Below are 26981 nucleotides of genomic sequence, written 5' to 3'. Positions count from 1 at the left end.
TATTTTTAATACTAATATCACATTTAATGGAGAATGATTTTTTCATAAGCTTAGGAAAAACAAAGAACTCTATCCACAGCACTTTTATTCAACATTAATTGTACTTAAGGTGTTAGCAAGAAAAAACTCAGAAAGACTGGGAAGAAGTAAAACAGTCTTTGTTTGCAGAGGGCCTAACAATCTATGAAGAAAATTCAGTTGAATATGCAATAATCTATTAGAAACAGTAAGTTAGTTTAGCAGTTTTCAAGATACAAAATCACTATACCAAAATAGATTATATTTGTATATATTATCAAAAGATAATCAGAAATTGAAGTTAAATATCTTCAGTAATATTTATAACTTCTATATACTTTCTGGTAAGACATATGAAGAGAATTGTGAAACATTAGAAGAAAGCATGTATATTAATATAGATATGATATGTTAAGATATATAAAAGACTATGAAGTATTAGAGAAAACCATAGGGAAAAGTTTGTGTGGCTTTGTAGTAGGAAAAGTTTTTTAGAAAATACAACAAAAATTCCAGGTACATTTTAGGTATGCAATATAATGTCATTCATCATTGGAAATTTGCACCTTTACATAATCTCTCTTGGTTCTTATTTTTCCCTCATTCCCCTGCCCTCCTTCAAGCCCTCCATCCCTCTCCGTCTACAAAGACTCTGTTTCCATTTTTTCATTTTCTCATATTAATTCCATTCCCTTTTTTCCCCCTATCCTTCCCACTTCCCCTTCCCCTTTGCCCCTTTTCTTCCTATTTCACGTTATCTATTATAACTTTTAGTCCTTATTTACACTTTGTTTGTCACACTAGAGAAACTATTTGGAATTTACTTATGTGTATGCTATTTATTTCACTTAGGAGTATCACCTCAATGTGCATCCACTGAGCTCTAAATGTCTCCAATTTTTCATTTTTTATGGCTGAGTAGTACTCCATTTAAAACACCCCACATTTTCTTTATCGAGTTTCCAGTTTCCAAGTTTTAGCTATTACAAATCGTGCTGCTATGAACATGGGTGCACATATATCACTGTGGTATGATTCTTTTAATTCTTTTAGGAAGATACCCAGCAGGGGGGTAACTGGTTCAAATGGAACTTCCAGTCCTAGTTCTTTGAGGTAGCTCTATACTGATTTTCACAGTGGTTGCACCAGTCTACACTCCCACCAGCAGTGGAGAAGGGTTCCTCTTTCCCCACAGCCCCACCAGCATTTGTTATTGGTTGATTTCATGATAGCAGCCATTCTTTCTGGGATGAGGTAGAATCTCAGCATTATTTTCATTTGCATCTCTCAAATGACCAGTGATATTGAACATTTTTTTCATATGTTTATTTGCTATTTCTAATTCTTTGTCTGAGAAATGTCTGTTCATTTCAGATGCCCATTTTTGGATTGGGTCTTTAAATTTGGGATGTCTGGTTTTTTTAAGTTCTTTATAGATTCGAGATAGTAGGCCTTTGTCTGAGGAACAGCAGGTGAAAATTTTTTCCCACACTGTTGGTTGTCTCTTCACTCTGTTGGTGGCTTCTCTTCCTGGGCAGAGGCTTTTTAGTAAGAAGAGATCCTACTTGTTGACTGTTTGTGTTAGTTCACAGGTAACTGAAGTTTTGTTCATAAAATTTTTTCCTATGCCAATGTCTTCAAAAGTTCTACCAAACCTCTGTTCCAAGTGGTTCAGCATTTGTTTTAATATTTAGATCATTAATCCATTTCGATTTTAGTTTAGTGCACGGTGAGAGATATAGGTCTAGTTTTAATCTTTGGCAAGTTGAAACCCAATTTTTCCAACACCATTTATTAAAGAGGATATCTTTCCTCCAATGAGGGTGTTTGGCTCCTTTGTCAAAGATGAGGTGGCTAATGGGCCAGAGATTTAGCTCAGTGGTTTCGCCGCCTGCTGCGCAAGTGCAAGTACCCGAGTTCGATCCCCAGTACAAAAAAAAAAAAAAAAAGATGAGGTGGCGGAGGGTGTCTGGAGTTGTTTCTGCACCTTCTATTCTGTTTCACTGGTCTTCAGGTCTGTTTCTTTGCCAGTACCATGCTGTTTGTATCACAGTAGCTTTGTAGTATACTTTCAACTTGAGGGTTGTAATACTCCTGCCATTTCTCTGTTACCTAGAATTGCTTTTGATATTCTGGGTCTCTTCTTGTTCCAAATGAAGTTTTTGATTGTTTTCTCAAGGTCCATGAAGTATGCTGCTGGGATCTCAATTGGAATTGCATTGAATATATGTAGCAGTTTTGGAAGTATGGCCATTTTCACTATACTGATCCTTCCTACCCAGGAGCAGGGGATGTCTTCCCATTTTCTGATATCATCTTCAATTTCTCTTTTCAGAGTGCTATAGTTTTCAGAGAAGAGGTCTTTGATCTCTTTCGTTAGGTTGATTCCTAGGTATTTCAGTTATTTGGATGCTATTGTGAAAGGAATTATTTGCCTTATTTCTCTCTCAGTGAGTCTGTCATTCATGTAGAGGAAAGCTATCAATTTTGGTGTGTTGACCTTGTATCCAGCTACTTTACTGAATTTGGTTATTAAGTCTAGAAGACTTTTGGTGGAGTTCTTGGGGTCTTCTATATAGAGTATCATGTCATCTGCAAATAATCACAATGTGACTTCATTTCCTATCTTTATTCCTTTTATTTCATTCTCTTGTCTAATTGCCACGGCTAATGTTTCCAAAACTATATTGAGCAGGAGTGGTGATAGTGGACATCCTTGTCTTGTTCCTGATTTTAGTGTGAAGGATTTCAGTTTTTGACCATTTAGTATGATATTGGCTGATGGTTTTTCATAGATGGCTTTTATCAGATTGAGGTAGAGACCATCTGTTCCAATTTTTTGTAGGGATTTCATTGTAAATGCATGTTGGATTTTGTCGAATCTTTTTCTGCATCTATGGAGATAATCATATAGTTTTTGTCCTTGGTTCTATTGATATAGTGTATTACACTGATTGATTTGCGTATATTGAACCATCCCTGCATCCCTGGGATGAATCCCACTTGGTCAGGGTGTGTGATCTTCCTGATGATCTTCTGCATTCTATTTGCCAGCATCTTATTAAGAATTTTTGTATCTTTGTTAATTAGTGAGATCGGCCTATAGTTCTCTTTTTTGGATGGGTCTTTCTTTGCTTTGGGGATCAAGGTGACGCTTGATTCCAGGAATGAATTTGGGAGTACTGTTTCTCTTTGAATTTCATTGAAAAGCTTAAACATTAGTGGCAGCAGTTCCTCTGTAAATGTCTTGTAGAATTCAGCAGTGAAGCCCTCAGGACCCGGGCAATTTTTAGTTGGTAAGTTTTTAATTACATTTTCAATTTCATTGATATATCTTGGGTTGTCTAGAATTTTTAGGTCTTCTTCATTCAACTTTGGTAATTCATATTCATATGTATCAAGGAATCTGTCCATTTCTTCTGTGTTTTCCACCTTACTGGCATATAGGTTCTTGAAGTAGGTATTGATGATCCTCTGGGTTGCTGTTGAGTCTGTTGTAATCTCACCCTTTTCATTCCTAATTGCATGGATTTGGGCCTTCTCTTTCCTTTATCTGATAAGGTTGGCTAAGGGTGTGTAAATTTTGTTGATTCTTTTGAAGAACCAACTCTTGGCTTCACTGATTTTTTGTATCATTCTCTTAAGTCTCCATTGCATTGATTTCTCCTCTGATCTTTATAATTTCCTCTCTTGTATGAGCTTTGGGTTTGTCCTGCTCTTCTTCTTCTAGAAGCTTGAGGTTCAGCATCAGGTTGTTTAATTGGGCTCGCTCTGTTTTCCTAATATGAGTATTCACTGCCATGAATTTCCCTCATAAGACTCTTTTCATTGGGTCCCATAGATTTTAATATGCTGTATTGGCATTGGCATTGGCATTTAATTGAAGGAACTGTCTGATTTCTTCTTTAATTTCTTCTGTGACCCATTCGTTATTTAGAAGTGAGTTGTTCAATTTCCATATGTTTATGAAATTTTTGTGGTTTCTTTTGCTATTGATCTCCAATTTCATCACACTATGGTCTGATAACATACAGGGGATAACTTCAATTCCTTTGCACATAGTTAAATATGATCTATGAGTGAGTATGCAGTTTATTTTGGAGAACAATCCGTGTGCACCTGAAAACAATGTGTATTCTGATTTTGTGGGGTGGAAAACTCTGTAAACATCTGTTAAGTTCATTTGTTCAAGAGTTTGATTGAGTTCTAGTATTTTGTTGCTTGTTTTTTGTCTAGTTGATCTATCCATTTGTGACAGTGGGGTATTGATGTTCCCCACTACTACTGTATTAGTGCTTATATGATTTTTCATGTCTGTTAGTATTTGTTTTACATACCTGGGTGCACTAGTGTTTGGTGCATAGATATTTATGATTGTCATCTCTTCCTCTCGGATTGTTCCCTTTACAAGGATATAGTGTCTTTTTTTGTTTCTCTTAATCAGTGTTGGTTTGAAATCCACTCGATCTGCAAAGAGGATAGCTACTCCTGCTTTTCTTCAGGTTCCTGTTGCATGGAGGATTGTTTTCCACCTTTTAACTTTCAGTCTATGAGTGTCTTTTTTAATTAAGTGTGTTTCTTGTATGCAGTATATTGTTGGATCTTGCTTCTTGACCCATTCTGCCTATTTCTTTTGATTGGTGAATTGAGACCATTAACATTGATGGTTATAACTGATATGTACTGTGTTATCACTGCCATGACTTTTTCTTTTCGTTGGATTCTCCCCCTTTGCATTTAATTGCTTGTTGTGCCTAATGGATTCATTTGGCTGGCCTTCCTGGGGTTATGATCCCCGTTGTCTTTTCCTAGGATATGGTCTAAAATCTTTTGGAGTGCTGGTTTGGTATTCATGACGTTCCTAAGGTGCTCTTTGTCATGAAAGCATCTTATTTCTCCATCCATTTTGAAAGATAGTTTTGCAGGGTATAGCAATCTGGGTTGGAGGCTGTTTTTCTTTAGGTGTTGGAATATGTCACTCCAAGCTCTTCTTGCCTTGAGGGTTTGCGCTGAGAAGTCTGCTGTGATTCTGAAGGGTTTTCCTTTGTATGTGATTTGTTTTTTTCGCTAACTGCTTGTAGAACTTTGTTCTTCTGTTGGGTTTCTGGAATCTTAACTAGTATATGCCTATGTGTAGATTTTTTTTGATCAAGGCTAGTTGGAATCCTATATGCCTCACTTATCTGTATGTCAGGTTCTTTTCCCCTGCTTGGGAAGTTTTCTGCCATCCATCACTTCTGTGAACAGTTTTGTTTTTATGTTGTCTGCACTCTGTCCTGTTTCTTCATTGACTCCAATCAGTCTTATGTTATTCTTCTTTGCATTGTCTAGCAGCTGATGGATTGATTTCTCGTGGTCCCTTACAATTTTAAAGCAATTTTTCTTTTCCTCGTCACTAATTGCAATCTTATCTTCTACATCTGATATTCTGTCCTCACATTGGCTCATTCTGCTGTGTAGACTTTCAATGGAGTTTTAATCTCCTGGAAATCTGTTTGCATCTGTTTCATGGTTTCCATTTATTTCCTATGTTGGGATTCCATCATGTTCCTCAGCTCCTCTCCAGATTTATTAATCATGTCTTGTACTATGGGCACAATCTCTGCTGTTATTTGAGAAATTATTTCTGATTTCATTTTTTCTAGTTCCTCTTTCGTTGCTAGTTCAGGGAGTCCAGGTGGCTGAGTATCAGAGTGTCCATCTCGTTTCCCTTTGAGGTTGCTGTGCGTGATCTGTAAGTCTGGTTTTGAGGCGTGTTTACATGTCTTCTCATTTCAATGGGGGCGGGTGCTGCTGATGCCTGCCTGGTATGTTAGCTCGGAAGCCTCCTCCTCTGTGCTGGGAGCAGTGGCACACTGACCTGCTCTAATCATGTCTTTCATTCTGTTCACCATCTCTGTAATTATCTGGGAAATTATTTCTGTTTTGAATTTTTCTTGAGGCTCATTCATCTGTTTTGTTACTTCCTGTGCTAACAGTTCAGCATGTCCAGGTGGTTGATTATCAGACTTTTCCACCTTGTTTTCTCCAGAATTTGCCTTTGGTGATCTGGAAGTCTGGGTTTGTGCCACGCTTAAATGTCTTCTCATTTCTATTTTTGTTGCTGGTACTATCCTTGGTTTAATTCCTGGGTTGATGCTTTGAAATTGCTTACTGTAAATATCCCTTGTATTTAGAACCCTTATGGAATGACTCTTTCTCAGAGGTGTCTTCCAGATACAGCTGGTCTTTAAGTTTTGAGTCTCTAATGACTCTGAGGCTATCTCATTTTCATTGTACCAGGAAAGACAACTGATTAGATCAATCACACCTTAGCCCAAGCGATAAAAATCAGCAACAACAATAGCATCAAGCATAGCTTAGAAAATGACAATTTGTGGTAGTTACTAATCTATCACCTTTAACTGTTTGAATTAAATCAAAATCGAGGACCAGCCCAAAATATATTTATAAGTGAGTAAACTCTTCAATATAGCAACTTTACCCTTTGGGATGGGGGCTTAGAAGGAGTTTGGGAGGGAGGGATAGATAGGTAGAAGGACAGGGAAAAGTTAGAAGACAGGCTAGAGGACCCAGGAAGATCATGCAAACTATAGGAAACTTAAGGATAAGAGGAAAAGACAGAATGAAAGAACAAAGACAAGAACAGAACAACCTATCGGCAATAGGGAAGCTAGAAACTGTATTCACTTTCATTTGAAACTAATGACAATTGAGAAAAGGAAAAAGAAAAGAAAAAGAAGAAATTCAAATTAAGGCCGGAACAAGAACAAAAAGGGAAATGAAGAACAATGTGGGAGGGCAAGAGAGTGAGAGAGGGAAAGAAAAGAAAAAAAAAGAAAAAGAATGAGAAAAGAAAAATTTGAAAAGAGTAGAAAAAATTAAAAATTAAAAATAAGGAAAAAATAATTTTGAAAATAAAAATAAAATGAAGGGCCTCCTTCAGGGTATGTCTCTGCTATCACAATAGACAAAGTGGGCAGCAGTGTGTAGATCTAAGTCAATTAGTCTCAGTAGGCCAGCAGCAGACCCCTGAGATTCAGGGTGATTTCTGTCTGCAAGGCCCATGTTGATCTCCCTGACCTCCTGCAGGGTTGAATTCTGTGAGTTTCTAGTGGAGGTTCCAGTTGCTCTTCCCCTGAAGATAGTCCAGGTTCCGATGGGAGGTGGTGATCCCTCCAACTTACCAACTACAGTGGTCTGGTGTGCCTTTATCGTAGAGATTCTCTTCACTTTTCTAGTGTGGCCTGAACATCTGAGACTTTGGCCAGGAAAGCTAGGCTGATTCCGTTCTACTTTTCTAGTCATATAGCACATATATATCCTCACAGTGAAGGAAATGAGGATGGGAGGAAGAGGCCTATGCTTGTGCCAAGTTTGATGCTGACCTACAAGCCAAAACTGTTCAAAAAAGCAAAAACTTGATTTTAGACCTGAAAAGGGTGTGGGCAGATGGGCAGTTAGTGTTGTACACTGCCTTTGAGAAATTGGGTCTTAATTTATATGTATATAACGACACTGTGTTCCTTAATTCTACCTTAAATTGTCTGTATTAGTCTATATTAACATTCAGCTCATAAATGTTATTTTTTATTCCATTAGTTTTTTAAATTGCATGGTTATGCTATTTTCCACAGTGTTTTTGAGTTCCAAATGAAGGCCGTCAGCTGTATCAAAAAGACACAACAATCACTATTCAGTCTTGCTGCTTTACATTTCCTGGTCAAGCTTTCGATGCCAGGACAGTGACTGCTAAAAGCTGCAGGAGTTCTTTCCATTTTATATATTTTTAGAAACAAAATAAATGCAGATAACTATTTAGTATATTAATTATAATAAACCACCAGAAATATAAAGGCAATAGAGTATATACATATATATGAGGGGAGGGGAAAGATGAAAAATACAGATTTACAGCCAGACATGGTAATAGCCCTAAATGTATTTCTTGGTATCTTTCTTCATTGACTCTGGGAGGACTTGAGTTGCTGCAGTTTTAAACAGAAAATTACCACATTCACTAATTGTGGGCCATAAGCATGCTTTTAGTAGTGCTTTGCTTATGTACAAAAAAAGATCTGCAATATGTATTATGTGATTATTTTTATTTTGACTTTTATGTCAAAATGAATATTTTGTGATTATCATCATAAGCTGTAAAGCAAAAGGCCAATATCTGATATTCTCCCAAATAAAATTTCAGGATTCATTGGGACAGTTAAAACAAAATAAAAAACCCCAAAAAACAGTTCATATGGTGAACCCCCAGGTTGGAGGGCTATACTATAGGCATAGTGCAAGAGGGACAGATTTAGGGAGCCCATTTATATAATTGGTCTATCGTTTGTAAAGAGAATGAACTATGAAAATTCACTTATCTTCTCTGATGTAGCATGGGCAGATATGGTTGACTATCAAAAATTTTACATAAGGAAAGTCTAGGAAGCCAGAACAGATGCTGTGAAACACCCATGCTCCTGGTGCTGTAGGAAAGTAAGAGAGAGACAGGGAAGGCTGGCTGGTGGGGTCAAGGAAAATGCCTAGGGTTCTGCCACAACTTCATGATTCAAAGTCTACCTTGTTCACCATACTGCAACAAAGTGGTGAAATGGGAGTGGTCTCAGGTCAGAGATGCTACTTGGGTAAACTGACCGAGCAATATCTTGCAATTAGCTGAAGAGTCTGTTCACAAGGAAAGATTAGATTAATTGTAGAGAAAAAAATGTACTTTTCTTGGCACATTTATGCTAATGTGATAAAACATGTAACCTAGTATGAGGCAGGTAATGATGGGTTAAATAAGAGTAGAGGAAATAAACTGACTTAGTAAAGGCATTTTAAAGGTATATGAAGTGGTCAGTTTAGATGATGTGGGTCTGTGCTGGACATAAAGGGAGAAAAGGTTAGGAAGACTAGAAAAAGAAAGGTTAGAAAGCCAGAGTTTTGAAGAATCTGAATGATACTTTTAAAAATCTGCATCTAATCCCATAGGCAATTGGGAATAACTACAAATATTTTTGGTAGAGATATAAACAGCATTCCTAAATTTCTGAGTGGCTTGAAAAAACAAGTGAATGCAGGAAAATCAGTAGAAAAATAACTGAAACTGGCTTTCATTACTATAAAAGAGAATGAATTAGTACTGGCAGAAGAAAAAAGGATTTCATTTTGGAGAATAATACAGAAAGGTAAACTAATGGATGAAGAGAAGTGGAAAATTAAAGATAAAGTAGAAAATTAAAGATCACTCTAAAGCTGGAACAAAGGGTCAGACCACCAGTTTCATAAAGTGGAAGGAGCTGATATTCAATTTTTTCTGCTATTTGGACTACTGCCAAATGCTTCTATTCCACTGTCAGAAGAAATGAATTTTTTCAGAAGTGTTATATAAAAAAAGCAATGGCGCTAAAAATACATTTGTTTTTCCACAAGTAACAACTGATTCTTTTTTAAAAATCGTGAGACTGAAGTGTGCAATTCCTCTTTGGTTTGATTAATTTTTTTGCTATCTTTAAGTTTATAAATAATCTTAGAATGAATGAGTAGAAATTTTAATACTTATATGTAAGTCTTTTGCTTTCTCTGTTCATTTCATCAAGAGTAGTATTTTTTTTTTTTTTTTTTTTTTTTGGTACCAGGGATCAAACTCAGAACCTTGTGCTTGCAAGGCAGGTGGTGGAACCACTGAGCTAAATCCCTGGGCCCAAGAGTAGTATTAATTCACACTAAGTTATGGTGATATTTACTTTTACAATCAGAACACACATTCATCCAGCTGAAACAAATTAATTTCACTATCTTTTTCATTACTGTTCACTTAGAATAGTATTCAGGCATTTCAAATACTACCTACATAGGGAGCTGTGGCCATGAAGTTATCTTCTATTACCAATGCTCCATTCAAGTCAACTCTAGTTATGTTCATCTAGAGAGGGATAGAAAATACTTCTTATGACTTTTGACTGTATACTGTTATTAATGGAAATAATGCTAGAATTATATACATAAATAGGGAAGTTGTGACTTCAAAAAAGGATTCTTTGTAATATTTTATGTATTTTCAGACATTATTCTAAGGCTTACAACTTTCTACCAATATCCATTTTCTTCCCTTTGGAACTCTGCCATATTCCTCCAAAGTATTTTATTCTTCCCTTAGTCAGAACCCAGATGTGCTCCCATGCATGTTGGTCAAATCTTTTGCTGTGACTTCCATGCTTCTGTCTTTCTAGTTTATGTAATCTCCAGCCTCCAACACTATTCCTGCTGTTTGCCCTGCCATGCTCCCACTGGTTGTCATCGCTGCATGTTCTGGCAACAGTCAGCCCACTCCTGCTGCACCCTCCTTCCTCCTTCTCTGCTGTGGGTCCTGGACTCCAGTCTCACACTGGTGATTTCAAAGCTGGTTTCTTCCTTATCTCTCCTCAACCTTTTGGCTGCTGTGGAGGAAAATACTTTCATAAAGTATTTTTGAGTCTATTTAAGTGCAGTGAAAATGTTAACTAAATAAAACTGACAGAAAAAATTTGAAATATAAAAATTTTATGAACTGAGGGTTACTATAGCATAAAAAAAGCAAATAATTTTTACTGATGCTGATAATGAGAATAAAGGTCAAATATAGTGTTTATATTTTTGCCTTAAATATTTGATAAGTATTAGTTATATAATACATTACTCTTACAAAATTAAAGATATTAATCTTGGAGTATACTCTTACCTAGAAGAAATGATGCTAAAAATTCCTATGTTCGAAAAATATATCACAGGAATAGTCTACATACAAATGTTGACTGATAATAGATATTATTAGAAATTTAGGGGCTGGGAATATAGCTCAATGAATTTAAAATTTAAAGCCTGAAAAACAACACATTTTATAAGTGAGTCTTTAGATTTATAGGCATATTAAAATAAACAAACTAAGAAATTTCTTCTGGCCCAATAGTATTTTGAAACACTTCAACAAATTTATATTATAGTAGAACCAATTAGCACTGTAATTTGAGGTTTAAATGAAAAGGAATTATAAGTGTAATTTCTGTATAGCATTCTTTAGAAAACATTCATTCATTTACAGGTATTTATTTGGCTTCTATATTCAGTGCTAGGCAATGTTCTAAAAATTGAGTTTAAAAACGGCTATAAGACAAGGTTCCTCCCCTATGGGAATCACATTTATTCTGGGGATTAGTCAATAGCAAATCATGGTAGGAAGATAACATTCTGGTTGGAGAGGTAACAATAAATATTAGTCAATGATTATAACATGGGCAATGGTGACAATTTAAAAAGATGATGAAGCCAGTTACAAGCAGAGAGAGCTGGCTTCAGGGAGAGAAGCGCCCTGTGTAGGGAGGGGCAAGATGGCTGTCTGTGAAGATGGCTTGAGGTAAAGAGCAGACTGAAGCGAGGGTAGAAGCATGCCGTAGTAGCAGAGGCAGCAACATCACAGGATTTCATGTTTCAACAACGCTAATCTTTACCAGCACTTATTTTCATAAAATGTTAACATATGTAATTAGACTAATTATTCAATTACATGAACATCTTGGGTGCCATGGCAACCATAAAAGACAAGTCTTTCAGACGTTAAGTACTGAGTAAGCTGTTCAGGCTTATCTATGCCTCCTTAAATAAAGTATATATAAAACCAAAATCTAGACTACAAAAAAAGCACCTGAGACAAAAATAAAACTGAGATGATAGTAAAACTAACATATTTAGTATGTAAAAGCTAGTGAGATCAATAGCACGTTATGAAAGTAGAAAAATTTTAGTACCATAACCTATAAGACCTGACAGAGTGATTAAAGCTACACAAATCAAGTTACAATTTAATGATTTAAGCAAAAAAAAGTTGAACTAGAAATTGCACTAAAGCACATTAAAAGCATCACTATTTAAAACATGCACTGAAAACATATGCAATTTTAAAAAGTGAGTGAGACTGCATCAGATTGAAATAAAAGGAAAAGGTCTATCTTATTAAATATTAAATAAATTTCAGATATTCATCTTTAGAACCAGACCTTACTGATCAGGTAGAACATTCAAGTCAGTTAGTCAGGCATCTTTCAAAGCTTGTATGTAATATGTCCCTTATTCTCCCTTGGACAGAGAGAAGCCAAAATAAAGTTAGAAAAATAAATCTACAAAGAGGTAACAAATTATCTCACCTACAATCCTAATAGCTGTTAAATAAAATTGTTAAAGTCTAACAATTAAGCAAAGGGCTCCAACAGAGGATATAATTTTATATGATGAAAGAGTAATTAATGATCTGTTCATTTCTATTTTCTCACCTGCATTTAAATATTATTTTCTGAACAAAGTCTAATGATGTGTTAAAACTAGAATGTTAGCATTACTGAATATTTTGTCATATCTTTATGAAAAAGATAAATATAAGGTAAATATGAGGAGATATGTTTAGACTGATTTGAACATTGTACAATGTCTACATGTACTGAAATATTGTATGGTGCCCAATAATAAGTACAATTTTTTGTGCTTTTTGTGCACCAGTCAAAATAAATTTAATTTAAATAAAAATTATAAAGAATAATTATCAATTTAATAATGACTGTTACTAGTTAATTGAATAGTTACTATATAAACAGCTACTGAGTCACATGCTATACGAGTATCTTATTTCATGCTCAGGACAACCCAATCTTATGATAGAGAAAAGACAGGCTAAGAGAAGCTAAATAACTTGACCAAGTTCATAAATAAATTACTGGATTCGAATTTGAACCAGTCTCCAATTTAAAATCTCTATACTTAAAACACTGTAAATCCTGTTTCTTATTTATCAAGATGTAATTTGTCTTTAAAAATCATTTATCTATTTCCATCTTGCCTAAGTGTATGAATGTTTCCATCTCAGTTTTTAAAGATCTATCTAATTTTAGGTTTAAAATAAAGAACTAAAAGAAATAGATTTCACAAAAAACATGGTAGTTCTAGTTAATAACAATGCACTGTATTCTTGAAAACTGCTGAGAGTACATTTTAAGTGTTGTTACCACAAAAAAACAGTATGTGAAGTAATGTATATGTAAACTAACTTGATAAGTCATTCCATGTGTGTATATATATATACATATATACACATGTATATGCTGCATATTCAAAACAACATATACATGATAGATATGTATGACTTTTAATTGTCAATTTAAATGAATGAATGAATGAAGGCAGGCATTTAAAAGAAAAGAAATAGATGTCAGGGCTAGAAAGAACCTAAAGATGTGTGGTATAGCTACAACATACAGTAACACTGTGAGCTTGCCAGCCACTCTCCTAAGCACATTATGCATAATAAGGTGTTGGTCCTCCAAACACCTCTACCAGGTAGGTTCTACAATATTTTCAATTTTTCTTTTGAGAAAACTGAGGCACGGAGAAGTTTCATAGTTTTCCCAAGACCCCATAGCTACTAAGAGATGGGGCCAAGATTTGAACCCAGGCAGTTTGGTTTCAGAATTCATGTTTCTCCACCTCAACATCCCATTAAATATTAAGTAGAGAAGTCTTTCAGGGTTTATATTAAGGAACACTCTCCTATGAATTTCCTTAATAATCAGATTCTTAGTAAGCAAATTTAACTACTTTTAATTGAAATAAAACCTTTTTGACAACTACATTTATTCATTTTTAAAAATTATATCCATATCACAGAAAACATGGAAAAGAGAAAAAAATTCACCCAGTCTCATCTCACTGTTTAGTGTGTCTCCTTTCTGAATTTTATATGCACCTGTTTTTAATAATCATTATCAGAGTATATACAACTCTGTAGTACATATTTTTCAAATTAATCTTATACAATAGAAGCCTTTCTTAGCCTAATCAGTCTTCATGTATCCTTTCCCCACTTTGTGAGGATTCAAATAAATTCCCTAATCTCTCAAATCTCTCTGAGGTGCCCTCACTTTGACTACTTCTGTTCCCTCCAAACCCTGTACCTTCTCCATGTGGCACAGACATGGAATGAGTAGACTGTGCACCCGAAGATGTAGGAGAGGAAAGGATTTACTAAATCATAAAGTTCTGGGGCCTAAGGAGCCTTTCATATTTTCTAGTCTGCTACACCTGTAACTGATGAAACTGAGGACAAAAAATACATGCTGACATATCAAAGTTAGTGACAGAATTGATACTAAAACAAAGAATCTTGGCTCCTAAGCTGGTGCTTATTCTACATCACCGTTATTGCCATCCAGCCACATACATCAGAGGATGAACAAAATATATTTAAAACTAAGTTCAAAGTCTTTCTTTACCACCCAGTGTTTGGAAGTTTTGCTTTATTCATTCAGTCTTCATATTTTCCAAATTCTAAATAGGTGCAAAAGAATAAAAAAGGACTACTATGTCTATGCAGTATCAACTTTTCATAGTAAGGCCTCAATTTAGAAAATAAAACTATTCCGTTATAATTCAGTACATTAACTGTTATAAAATTGTAATAAATACTATTCCTAAATATTTTTCCCTTAATAAAGTGTCCCAAACTAATAAAGATAAACTATGAGTGTATTTGCTTAGTCTTTTTTTGATGAAGAAAAAAGAGATTATATTCTATGTTTAATTATCTGGCCTCAAACAGTCTTTAAGGGGCTCAGGTATGATACTGAAGTATGCTTTTAAAAGAGAGGGAGAAGACAAGGAAGAAAGAAGGTAGGAGGAGAAGGGTCAAGGAATGGGAGGCAAAGAGGAGGCGGAGGGACAGGGAGAAGGGGGAGGGAGGGAGAGAGAGGAGAAAAGGAAAGAGAGAGAGAGAGAGGAAGAGGGAAGGAGAGAGGAAGGGAGAGATTTGATTCATGACAAATAAAAGAAAATATAGCATGTCAAAGTGTTCCTTCCCTGGAAGAGAATTTGAAAAGGATGCTGAATGAAAAGATGAAGTTTGAGCTTAAAGTTAAACACAAATTTATTACAGGAGAAACCAGAGAAGTATATAACAAGTTATACATTTGTTTTAATGATTAGTAAAAACTACTTTTGAGAAGGTTTTTACCATTATTACCATAATTTGTTATTAATTACTAGCAAATATAATTCTTAATGATTTGGCACAGAGAAAGCATCATGAAGATTCAGGCATTCAGAAAGACAAAGTGGCTTTTTATTTAATCATTTTACTCCAACAACGACGAAGATGTTAATTATTGATAGAGACCCCAGACAGACTTCTCTTCTATAAGCTGTATTTGGAAAAAGAATGTGTCACTGCTTAAAAACCTAGCACACACTTGGCCAGATTTTTTGGCAAGTTTATTAGCAGGATTTCTGTGAAATTCGGATAAGCCAGACAGAGGCACATTTAATCTGGGAAGGCAAACAGGCTTATAATAGGGTCAGGTGAAAGTCAGCTGTCAAATATGATTATTTTACACCAGGGCATGTAGGAAACACTTTCTAAAAGGTAGGTTTTAAATGAGAAATCACAGAGTTGTCCATTTTGGAGAGCTGGACTATCCAAGCAAATTCCACTTAGATATAATTAAGATTTTCCTCTCTTTGGTCATCAGACTGTCCTTAAATTAATTGAGTATCATAAATCTTAGTCAAAAAAGAATGCAACTTTACTAGAATGCAGCAATTTTACTTCGGGAGCAAGTGTGAGGTCTGAACGTTGATGTGTGAAGTCTGTGTAGGTATGGCGCCACGGCCTGCGTGGCCCTGCCTGGGTTCACACACCGTCAAGGCTGCCTAGCCCTCAACCTGTTCTTCCTTCCAGAAGCTGAGCTGTTCTCTCTCCTCTGCAGCAAGTGATTTTCCCTATGCCCTTCCTGCCCTTCTGGCATAAATTATATTGGAGACATTTATTTGCCACCATTTCAAAGTATTTCAATTCATCCTTTCACTAAATAAGTGTAAAAAGAGCTAAGTATGACTAACACAGAGAAATGCAAGATGTATATGTCAATGGTTTTGCTAATATTTTACTTTACCAAATCTAACCTGTGTTACAACTCTTCCTTAGTTATATATTCATAACATTTTATTCACTTTGTACTATAAAATCAGTTGAATGGAGGCTTCTGCTAGATTGTGGTTACAATGCTTCTACATGTAACAACTGAACTCTTTCTTTTTTATAGTTTTAATTGTCAAAATAGTCATTTATTTATTGAGTTCCATTTTATTCTACTTTTCTTTTCACTGAGAAAATAACCTTTGAGTTAGGATAATAACTTCATGTAATAAAATGAAATGCATTTCTGCGTTTCAAATTAATACTGCTACTTAGCCACTAGGTTATGCTAAAGTACAGCCCAAATGTTCAAGAACACGTATATCACCCAGCTATGCACAAAAGCAGGAAATATATTTAAAAGGCAGATGTGAATCACCCAGTCTTTCAAATAGAGCTGGAAATTCATTTAACAAATTTATGTAAGAGTTAGTTTCTATAATTTGTTTTTATGAAATACTCCAGAAGAATGAATGAATCCAATGTTTTGCTAAGTACATGTTTGTGGTAATGCCCAATGGAATAATCATTAGGCTTAATTCATCAAAATTAATGTCTATTTTGATTTGCATGTAGTTAGCTCTACTTAAAAATAACTATATCTACAAGTCATGGACTGATTAGTTATTAGAAACATAAGCTTCAGATAAAATATATTTTACTTTCTCCTTCAAAAAACAGGTGTTTTTTAAAAGACAATAGTTGAAAACCAAAAATCATTTAAATTAAAAAGTTTTTTTACATTAAAATTATACACTATTCCCTGTAAATTATGTTTCGAGACTTAAGTTTCAACTTATAAGTGAAGCTTACTATCACAGCTATGAACTTTGTCTTTAAAACACTGAGGAACGTATTATTATCATTATTCATATTAATATTTACACTTGGCTATACACTGGAAATCACTGAGGATTCAACAGGCCTAAGAAACTTAAAGCTTAGTTAGGAACACATACAAAAATATAGATAATACAGTGCACTCTTGACTTATGAACTCAACTGGTTCCTGAAGAGCTGGTTGTAATTCAAGTTAGTTATAAGTCAATACAGCTAAGATCTGAGTACATGCTATAGATAACAAGAGGCAGATAAATCTTTCATTAACCTACTTTACCCAAGTTGTTCATATGTCAGGCTGGTTGTAACTTGAGGGTCCACTGTATTGATGAAAATATTAAAATGGGGCTATGCAGGGGCTATATATAAATCATAAATAAAATAATACATGTTAAAGATATATTTGTTACCTATATTATTGAAAAAGAGAATAGGTTTATACTACTTAAGTCCCAGAGTATTTTCAAGTCTGATATGTTCCAAAGATAAAAACCAGCAACCTTCCAATTTATTGTTTAATCCACTGAACAATTTTATCTATGAGGTGTTTGTCATACTTTAAAGATGAATTCATCTTTCCTTTAAATTTGACTTGTCTCATTTCAATTATTAATTATCTGTTAATTATTCATTATAGAATGAATTACTGACAGAAAACAATCCAGCCTCAAAGGAAAATGCTATAAATTTATTATTTCTGTTATATCATTGCTTTGCTATATGTTAGAGTACTGAGAAGAAAAGATTAGTTGACTTTCTTTCTCTAGTGTAATTTAAGTGCAGTAAAATCTATGTACAAAATACCTTAGAAAAAGATGAATATAGTTATGCTGTGGGTGAAATCAGGTTTCCCATACGCAGCTAAATATGGGAGTAATATTCAAAATAATTAACATGATTCCCACACAGGCACTGAAAAGACCAACAGATGCTGTGGTAAAGCACCTCTGATGGCCCTGGCCCAGAGCCTTCACCAGTGATAACAGCAACAGTGAAAACTTCATTCTGGTAAATCATTCCTTCTAGTGTGAGCATAAGACAGGTTTTATTTATTTACTGCTATTATGGAATATGATTTTCTTAATTTATGTTTGCTATAGAACATGTAACTTAGCAAAACAGTATCACAGTTATTTTTATTTCTACAGTTTTTCACTCTGCATGCCATAAACTGTAGAGACATCTGAATGCCTGAAAAATGCCTGTTAGTGTCTTTCAGGAATGGGAGATGACATGTGATATGTGGTTGCCATATACAACATTCCTGTTCTGAATCCACTGCAGAAATCTTGAACTTTAGAGAATAAAGTGAGAGACTCTGATATATTCTCTTTAGTGTTTCTTCATCTGTAGTCTTGGATAGAAGTGAACTGCAGAGTCATGACAGGGGTCCTAACTTACTTGAAGAAATGCAATAAAAAGAAATTCTCCTTTAGCATGAAGGATTGATACCCCTCCTCCCCAATCAAGCCTTGTAAAGAGACTGCATGGACCACCTGCATTCTGAATTCAGAAACTACTAGATTATAGCAGAATTTCTTCCCCTGAGACCTAAGGCTTCACTATCAATACTCAGCTTTACTGCTTGTCCAATCTTCATTTCTGAGACAATTTGAAGACCTCAGGAGAATTTCATTGAGTTTGCCATAGATAGATTAAGAGGCACCTTGGCATTATGACAGAGCCCTATTTCTTATTGGGCTATTCATCCAAAAAAACACAGACTGAGTAAAATTGAGTAAAGAAATAAGCGTAGTTCTTGGAACATACTGTGTTCACTTATGCCTAACTCAAAATTCTACTAATCTCTAAGCACTTTAGAGAACTCACAGTCTCTCTAGTCTCAGAGCACTCCACACCTACTCTGCTGAGCTTATCATCATTAGATGAAAGCCCTCCCAGGACTTCTGCCTTGTGCCTTCTGCCTTTGTATATGCTGTGTCATGAAGCTGGAACGCCTTTCCTCCTCATTGTCCACCTGCTGCATCTATCCTTTAAGTTCTGAATACTTCTACAGGCTTGTGATGATACCTCTTGGTTGGAACCAAGAACGTGTTTGCTCGGTACAAGTCTTTGCAGAACTACATGGTGAACAGGTAGATGGCTGAATGAAAGAATTATAAAGATTAAATCCCAGGAATGTCATGTGCATTATGAGGTGAGTCAGACTTTACTTTGCATTAATACATTAAAAATGCCTTAATGTAGACTATACAAAGTACAGTTTCTTTCCTAAGAGCCTACTATCTGAGGTATTTTTCTCTTTGGTGAGACCTGCTCTGACACCGTGTTCTGTTGACTCAAACCAAGGGAACAGTAGAGTATGATCCCAATATACCAATACTGTATTCTCATATCAACTGCAGTATATACATGTTGATTGCCCCTGTCAAAGCCTAACTTTGTTTTCTTTAATGTTTATCCAAACAAACCTCCTTATCTTTTGGGCCATCAGTGACATCTACTGTAACATTTGTGATTTGGCTCCCAAAGCAGCAGACTCTTCTTTACAGGAATAAACATTTTTACTGCAAAGTGTATTGCTTAACTCAGGTGAGACATTTCAACAATAACTCTTCTGTATAGTTAAACAAATGCTCCCATTCTTTCCTAATTCTAATACTCATTCTTTGCAGGGATTTGGCTGTGGTAAATTCTAATGCATTAATATAAGAAAGATCTGGGGTTTTAGGAGCTCATTTTATTCAGGAGTTCAGATCTGTTTCCATCCAAGATAGAAGAGTAAAAGAACCCTGGCCAAGAGGGTGGCCTCAGACCTTGGCGATCCCTGAGGGATGGTCCCGGCCCTTCCTGCTCATCCTGCAGCAGCAGCAGCCCTCTCCACCGTTTAGTTTTCACTCACACTTGGGGTAAACAGTCATATTCCTCTGTCAAAACCCAAGCAACCTGTTAGGTTTAATTGGAACTACCTTTTAGTTTTTACGTATTCTGTGAATGTTGAGCTATTTCTGGGACTTGATTGGCAGGCTTGTTTCAACTAGTACTATATCTGTATTGTGAAGAGTATTTCTTAGAGGTTTCTTCATACATTAGTGTTGTCAGCACAACTGGTACATACTAATAATACAAAGAAGTACCAAAACCTGTCAACATGCAGGCACACAGTTGTATTTATGAAAAACCCAAGTATTTATCTATAAAGAAGTTCACATACTTTAAAAATAATAAACCTATATACATCAGCACATAACAACTTGTATGTGAAAGCCTGATATACTTGTTCTCCCACTAAAATGACAAAAGAGATATGCTGGAACAAAATCCAGTAATTCAAAGGAGAAATGTTCTCAAACACACTCACCCACTATGCTTCATATGTGGTGGTTTATCCATACGCACTGCCAGTTTGATTTTTAAGTCAGAGTCCTGACTATTTTTTGGAACCATCATTCGGTGTAATTCAGCTGACTTAGAGCTATTAGAAGTTGGATATAATATCACCTGTAAAGGATAAAAAGAAAAAGAGAAAATGTACTTAAGTGCATAATACAGTGTCCATGAATTGGAACTGAAATCTTTTCTATATATTTTCCTATTAGAAAAGAGGCTGTCAATGCCCAAGTGTATCTAATAAACCATTTGACTCCCTCCCACTACAGCAGATGGGTTTTCAATATTGATTTATTTGTTTTTGACAAGTATGTGTATTCACATTATGACATAATTAGTTTTCTTCCTGCGTTACTTCATAATGAATTAACAGCAGAACAAAAGAGATTTGAATTGATAGTTGAAACATATTTAAAAGATGCAGTACAAACCCAGGACTATTCTGAACTTTTCAAAGCCAAGAAGTTCGGAAAGAAATATCCTTCGAAATTACAGATAATATGCTTTAAAAAGCCACACCAATTATTGAAGCTGTTCACACATTTGCCTCATATTTTAATATTTTCAGTGAAAAATAGTTTTAAAGAAAATAAACTCAATTAGAGTTGGAAAAGAATGATCACAGCACATTTTCTGCTCTAGAACAATACCAAAGAAAGATTTTTTTTTTCCTAACTACATGTTTTCAAAACTACATAGAGGACATTACAGTGACTGAAAGTAATTGTTTTAAATACAGGTGCCAAGTAATCAAGTGATTATTTTAACACTTCACTTCATTAACCCAATCCAGGAAAGAAAAATCTGCTCTTTACAAGTTAGGTGCCACATAGACAAACCAATGCCCTCTCCCCTTGTTCAGTCTTGACCACATTTAAACACAGCCTACTTGTATATTCAAACTTTAAATTTTTTTTAATGGGAGCCCTGTAGCCTGAAAGACAAAACAAAGATGCAAAGTACAGCAGATCTTAATTTTAACTATTCTTACCTTAAAGCAACAGGAAAACTAAATGAAGTTTATTTATGAATGGAAGTGTTGTAATGCTGCTCACGCATGCTGAAATATTTTTTATGCTGAAATATTTTTAAAGCATACATGACAACTGAATTTGTTGTGTCCTGCCCCCTCCAAATATCTGTTTCTATGTAGTGCAAGTATTCACTGAAGAGTTTAAGCAATTCTCTTTTTTTCTAGGAAAGGCAACATAGCCACAAAAGCTTTTCAAACTATTCTCAACTTGCAAGTGTTAAATATATCTACTACTTTTAGATATTTCTCAAATATATCACTTTGTTGAGTCCAGCATATCTATAGACTCAGGCACATGAAGGCCATCAAACAACAGACTAAATGGCATTTGTAATGTTCTCAAAATTATGATCATACTTTAGAATTAATTCTTTTTGACTGCTAAAAGATCCAGTGGAATACTGGATGGATTCTTTCTTAAGTGACAGTAAAGGGGAAAAAAAGGTTGATAGCTTTGGGCTCAGACCAGTAGACAAAAGGTCATTACCAACTTATAAAGTGACCCCACTCAAGCAAAAATAAAAGTCAAAGACTAAGATAGCTATACATTCTCTACAGCTACAATATTCCCAGCTAATCTGAAAAGCTTTTCCTCTTTTTCCTTACCCATCTTTTTTCAAAATTATTTTGTCATGAGCCACCTGCAGACTTTATCCCTTTTGAATCCTTCCATATTTATATAAAAATTGGTAATGTTCCAATTCTAAAAGTTTTACAATAGAATATATAAATATTTGAAAATTTCTCTTTCTCTAAATACAATAGATTACTAAAGGTCCCAACTAACTAGTTACAGCTGACCTACACATTAAGGATCATCCCAATTCTGAATACCATCATTTCCTTTTATATAATTATTCATTAGTACATGTTTGTGATGCTTAATGATTACTTTCACTGTGGGTGTCTAGTACATGTCACATCTGTTTTTTTGGAATTTTTAATATTTATTGAGTATTCATAAAAAAGCATCAAAACTTTCAACATCAACTGGTTTTTGGTTTACAAAGTCAAAAAAAACCCCATATAAATTCCTATATGAACTACAATGAAAATACCAATAGCAGTCTACAAGAAAAAAATCTTTACTTCAATTATCACATCTAAGGCAGTCTTTACACATGAAAACAGCATGTTTCATACACACATATTGCTTCCACTGACAGCACATGTGCTTATCTTTCATTTCCTACGTGGCAGGCCATTCTTGTCACCTCTCTTCTCTTCCTGTTTTATCAGGAACTTCCTACTGTATTGTACAACACGAACTTACCAGGAAAACGAGAGATCAATAAATAAAATATCAAATATGTACTGGGTGCTTAGAATAGACATCAACATTTTCAGATCAGATGTGTACTTGCTTACAAAATTAAAAGTTAACATCAGAAATAAAAACCTATGTGAACTACAATGTAAATACAAACAAAAGTCTACCACAGAAATGACCTTTGCTTCAACTGTCACAGCCATGGCAGTCTTCACACATGAAAACTGCATGATCTATTCACAAGTATTGCTTATATTGATAGCACATATGTCTTGTTTTCCTGTCCTTTCTTGTAGGGTACAGTTGACATCTTTTTGGTTTTCCTATTCTCGTAGTAGGTCTTTGGGATGCTGCACCTGCCTGTTCACCTATCAGCTCACCAGTGTGCTCCACAATTTTTTTGCCTAATTCCCCAGGCAGAAACACTTTGTTTTTCCTCTGCCATAAACGATCTTCTATGAGTTCCAATCCCAATCCTCCAAGAAAATTTCTCCATGGTATTTTGCAGTTGTTATTTTCTTTGTAGACAATCAAGCTATTTATGCCACACACGTTTAGGATCTAGTAAAACACAACCATTGGCCAATGCTTTGTGTTTCAAGTGACATTATAGCTGCTGCATAACTTATCAACAACATCTACATCTACTCTGTCTTTGGTTTTGTTGTAGAAAGTTTCCATCTTAGGCTTCCAATTTGTTGAAATTTCCCTCTCAATATTTCCATCATGGTGCAATACTGACATCAACAATACCAGTTTGTTTTTCTTTGCCATATACAAGGCCAAAATAAATCTTTCTGAAATCCAAAGACTGTACTATATAATTCTGTTTTGAAACTGCAACATTTCATTTGAAATTTCTGCCTTGTTCCCGTGTACAATTCCTACACTGGTCAATTTGTGCTCTGTTAGCAAATGTAACATCAACTGGAAACTGATAAACCGATTGTTGAATGTCACATTCTGATTAGTTTGGGAGATGGGAGCACCAAGGCTGTTCACAACATCATTTGGTTTACTATTTTATGAATAAGAACCCAGTGGCTGAATTCCAGGATAAATTTCTAAATTGAAAGCATAATGTCTTTGGATCTACAAGGGTATAAATGCCATATTCTGACTCATCACTTTTCCATAAGTCTTTTACATTACTGTGATTACTATGAGAAACCCCTGGTAATTACAGCAGACCTATGAATGTTTTCAGTTCAGCTAGTGAGGTGTCATAATAAATACAATTTTCAATATGACTACTGGTGCATACAGAACATTTTACCTGCATTTCAGACTTTGTGTACTTCACAATATCTTGTAGCATTTTGTTACAATTTCCAACACTGAATGGCAGTGCTGGCATTCTGCCCAATAGGTTTCACCCCCGCCAGATCTTCACTCTATTTTGGGGCCCAGTATTAATACTGAATTGTTCCAGTTGGTTGCATGACCATTCTGCAACATTTCAAATAGTCAAAAATGCACTCACATTGCTGTTTTGTCTTCTGAATCAAGGAGATCTACATTTCCTGTGTCTATATCAGTTGATTGATACAGTAGATGTTGTTGCAGCAACTATAATGTCACTCGAAACACAGTGCTGTTCCATTTCACTGTCACAGGGACTTTGGCTCACATGGCCAATGTCAAAGTCATTTTCATCTTCATCATCCATGCATGAATAATCTGATGATTGACTTTTGACCTCCAAAATCTGCAAATCTGGTTTTTCCTGTGCCACTGTACTCAATCGGGCTACTTCTACCACAAAAATAAAAAGATAACTTTTTCTAAAGTAAATCTTAAAAGCTCAGAAATTTAGCATTTCATGGATAAAACTCACCTGTTACTGCTTTAGAGCTCCACTACACACCTTACTGTTTGTCTGCCAAGTGGGTGAATGCACAGATGGGTTTTTACTTTCCCTAGGTGCAGCTACTATGAATCACACCCACATTCCATTATGATAAAATACATGTTTTCATAACAGAAGAGTGGTGTTGGTGTATTTTACCCCCTGTGGTGCTCAGGTAAGCATACACAAGACTTGTTAGATGGAGGATTAGGTGGTTAAAAGTCCTAGTTTGACACTTTTGCACATGTGCACACACCTTGCCGTTCACTGCACCAAGTGTGTAAACACTAAGATTGTTTCCTGTATCCCCCAGGCACAGTTACTGAGACACACAGCCAGCTACTATTATGCTAAAGTACACATTTTTAGTAGAAAAGTATGGGATGGGTTGTTGTAACCCAATGTTATGCCCTTTTATCAGAATCTGTGGAAGCAGAGCACAGATATCAGAAAAATAATTTTCTTTTATTTTTTTGAGACAGGGTCTCTATGTAGTCTGGCCTTGAACCCCCAATCCTCCTGCCTTAGCCTCCCAAGTGCTGGGATTACAGGTATGCTTCACCATGCCCAGCCAACTCTGGTGATCTTAGTGGATGTCCTCCAAATTTTATCTCAGTTTGGTGAAGTTTAGTCACGTTCAGCAGCTGTGTGACGTGTGGAACATCTGTTGTTAGTTGGCAGCTTCATGGGATAACGTCTGTGTGTTCATCATCTTTATCAGCAGTGTCTTGAGGCTTGGATTTTAAGGTGAAAATCTTCCATAGTTTGCAGTTAGCCGAGACAATGATGCCATCCAATGACTGGAAAACTGCCCCCTTGAATACTTCACTGGTGAACGCTGCCAAGGCAATGCACAGATTGCACCAAATTTTGCGTTTGATCATGAAGAGTGGGATTTTTGCAGAAGAGGGGTTGAGGACAGTTCCTTATGGATCGTTAATAAATAAAGTCTTCTTTTGATGTTGCCTAAATCAGTAATTAGCAATTCAGTAGAGAAGTCTTGTCCCAGGGGTATGTAAATCTGAAGTATAAGAAACCTCTGGATCAGCCCAAGGATTTGCTTATTCTCCTTTGGTACTTGAATTTTGTTTGTATGGCTACCTTCCAAAACAAACACAAAACTTTTAACTTCTTTATCAAACTCCAATTCACAGACGTACTGCCAAGGATCTTCCATTTTGCTCGAGGATTTTTCCTGAGCACTAAAGATTTCAAGAAATGCATCACCCTGGTACTCATTTTTGAACATTCCCACCGGGACCCGGGGCTGGGGGTACAAGGTTCCGGGGCCTCCGGCACGCGCAACTGGGCTCGGACGGCTGCAGTCGCGGGCACCATCCTGGGCCCGCTGCCATGCTGGTGAGGGCGCAGCTGCCTGAGGGCTCCGGCTGCCCGCGGGGAACGACTGCGTAATCTATGTGACAGACGTCGGGCAGTGCGGGCACCGACAACCGCCCTCCTGCCCCTGAGCGGCGGCGCGCCCACCCCTACATGTCACATTTTAATGCTTTCTTTTTACATGCCTTTCCCCTTCACTCACTCTCATTCCTTTATCTCCTGGTCCCCTTCCCATTTGTAGGAGACCTAGCTCCTTGTCTGCTGTTATCTTTTATTTTGTGTTTTACATATACTTTATATTTCTCATATGAGAGATAGCATATGGTATTTAAGTCTGCATGTCTGATTTATTTTATGTAACATGTTTTTAAGGTGCATGCATCCTCCTACAAATGGTTCAAATTCATCTTTCTTTATAGCAGAGTAGTATTCCACTGTGTATAGACTCTTTTCTACCATTCACCTATTGATGGACACAAAGGCTGGTTCCATTATTTGTCTACTATTAATTTTGTTGCTATAAACATTAGTATGCATGTATTGCTATAATATGATATCTAAGTCTTTCAGGAAGATACTTAGAAGGGTAATAGCTCGGTCAAATGGAATTTCTATTTTTAATTTTTTGAGGACTCTCTACAGTGATATCATGTACAGAAATGGACATTTGGATGAATGGAACAGAAAAAGGGATGCAAAAACAGTTCCAGACCCATTCGGCCCCATGATCATTGAAAAGGAAACCAAAAACACACATTGGGAGAAAGATAGCTTCTTTAGCAAATAGTGCTGGAAAAACTGGCCATTCACATGCAGAAGACTAAAGCTGCAGAAGACTCATAGATTTCCCATGTACTAATCTAAAACAAAACAGATCAAAGATCTAAATATTAAAACAGAAACAACCCACTAGAAAAGAATATAGGTAAAATTCTTGAAGTCATAGGGGCAGGCAAGGACTTTCTGAAGAGAATCCCAACTGCACAAGAAATAACATCAAGAATCAACAAATGGCAGTCAGAGGTTTAGCTCAGTGGGGCCAGCGCCTGCCTGGCAAGCACAAGGTCCTGAGTTCGATCCCTGGTTCTGCAAAAAAAAAAAAAGAATCAACAAATGGGATATCAAATTTAAAAACTTCTGCACAGAAATGAAAATAAGCAACAGAGTATAGAGACAACCTACAGAATACCATCATCTCTGATGCATATTCTTTTTCTGACAGGTATTTTGACTAAAGTCAGTGGGAGAATTTATTATTCTTCAACTACACAAATATTTGAGTACATACTAT

At 35.8% G+C, this 26981-nt stretch overlaps 1 protein-coding gene and 1 pseudogene across 27 annotated transcripts in view; both read right to left on the bottom strand.

Annotated features, from left to right (window-relative positions):
• Positions 1-26981, bottom strand: part of Cadps2 (calcium dependent secretion activator 2) — a 557170-nt gene that overhangs the window by 227480 nt on the left and 302709 nt on the right. For all 26 annotated transcript variants that reach the window (XR_015448631.1, XR_015448632.1, XR_015448633.1 and 23 more), the window contains one exon: positions 20172-20311. Coding sequence is in view for 22 of the 26 variants with exons in the window: in XM_087204429.1 (XP_087060555.1) it covers positions 20172-20311 (140 nt within the window). In the remaining 4 variants the exon portion in view is untranslated. The remainder of the gene's footprint in view (positions 1-20171; positions 20312-26981) is intronic.
• LOC147829625 (protein CFAP20DC pseudogene) overlaps positions 20318-26981 on the bottom strand; it is a 31205-nt pseudogene continuing 24541 nt past the window's right edge. The window contains exon 1 of the transcript XR_015448635.1: positions 20318-26981. This exon is cut by the window's right edge and continues 24541 nt beyond it. The product of XR_015448635.1 is annotated as a protein CFAP20DC pseudogene (transcript).

The sequence above is a fragment of the Heterocephalus glaber genome, unplaced genomic scaffold (genome assembly GCF_053883595.1).
Source record: "Heterocephalus glaber isolate CG9 unplaced genomic scaffold, H.glaber_assembly_v1.0 deba00000546, whole genome shotgun sequence".
NCBI lineage: Eukaryota > Metazoa > Chordata > Mammalia > Rodentia > Bathyergidae > Heterocephalus > Heterocephalus glaber.
Note: the sequence above shows the minus strand (reverse complement) of the source record. Positions and strands in the feature narration are given on the sequence as shown.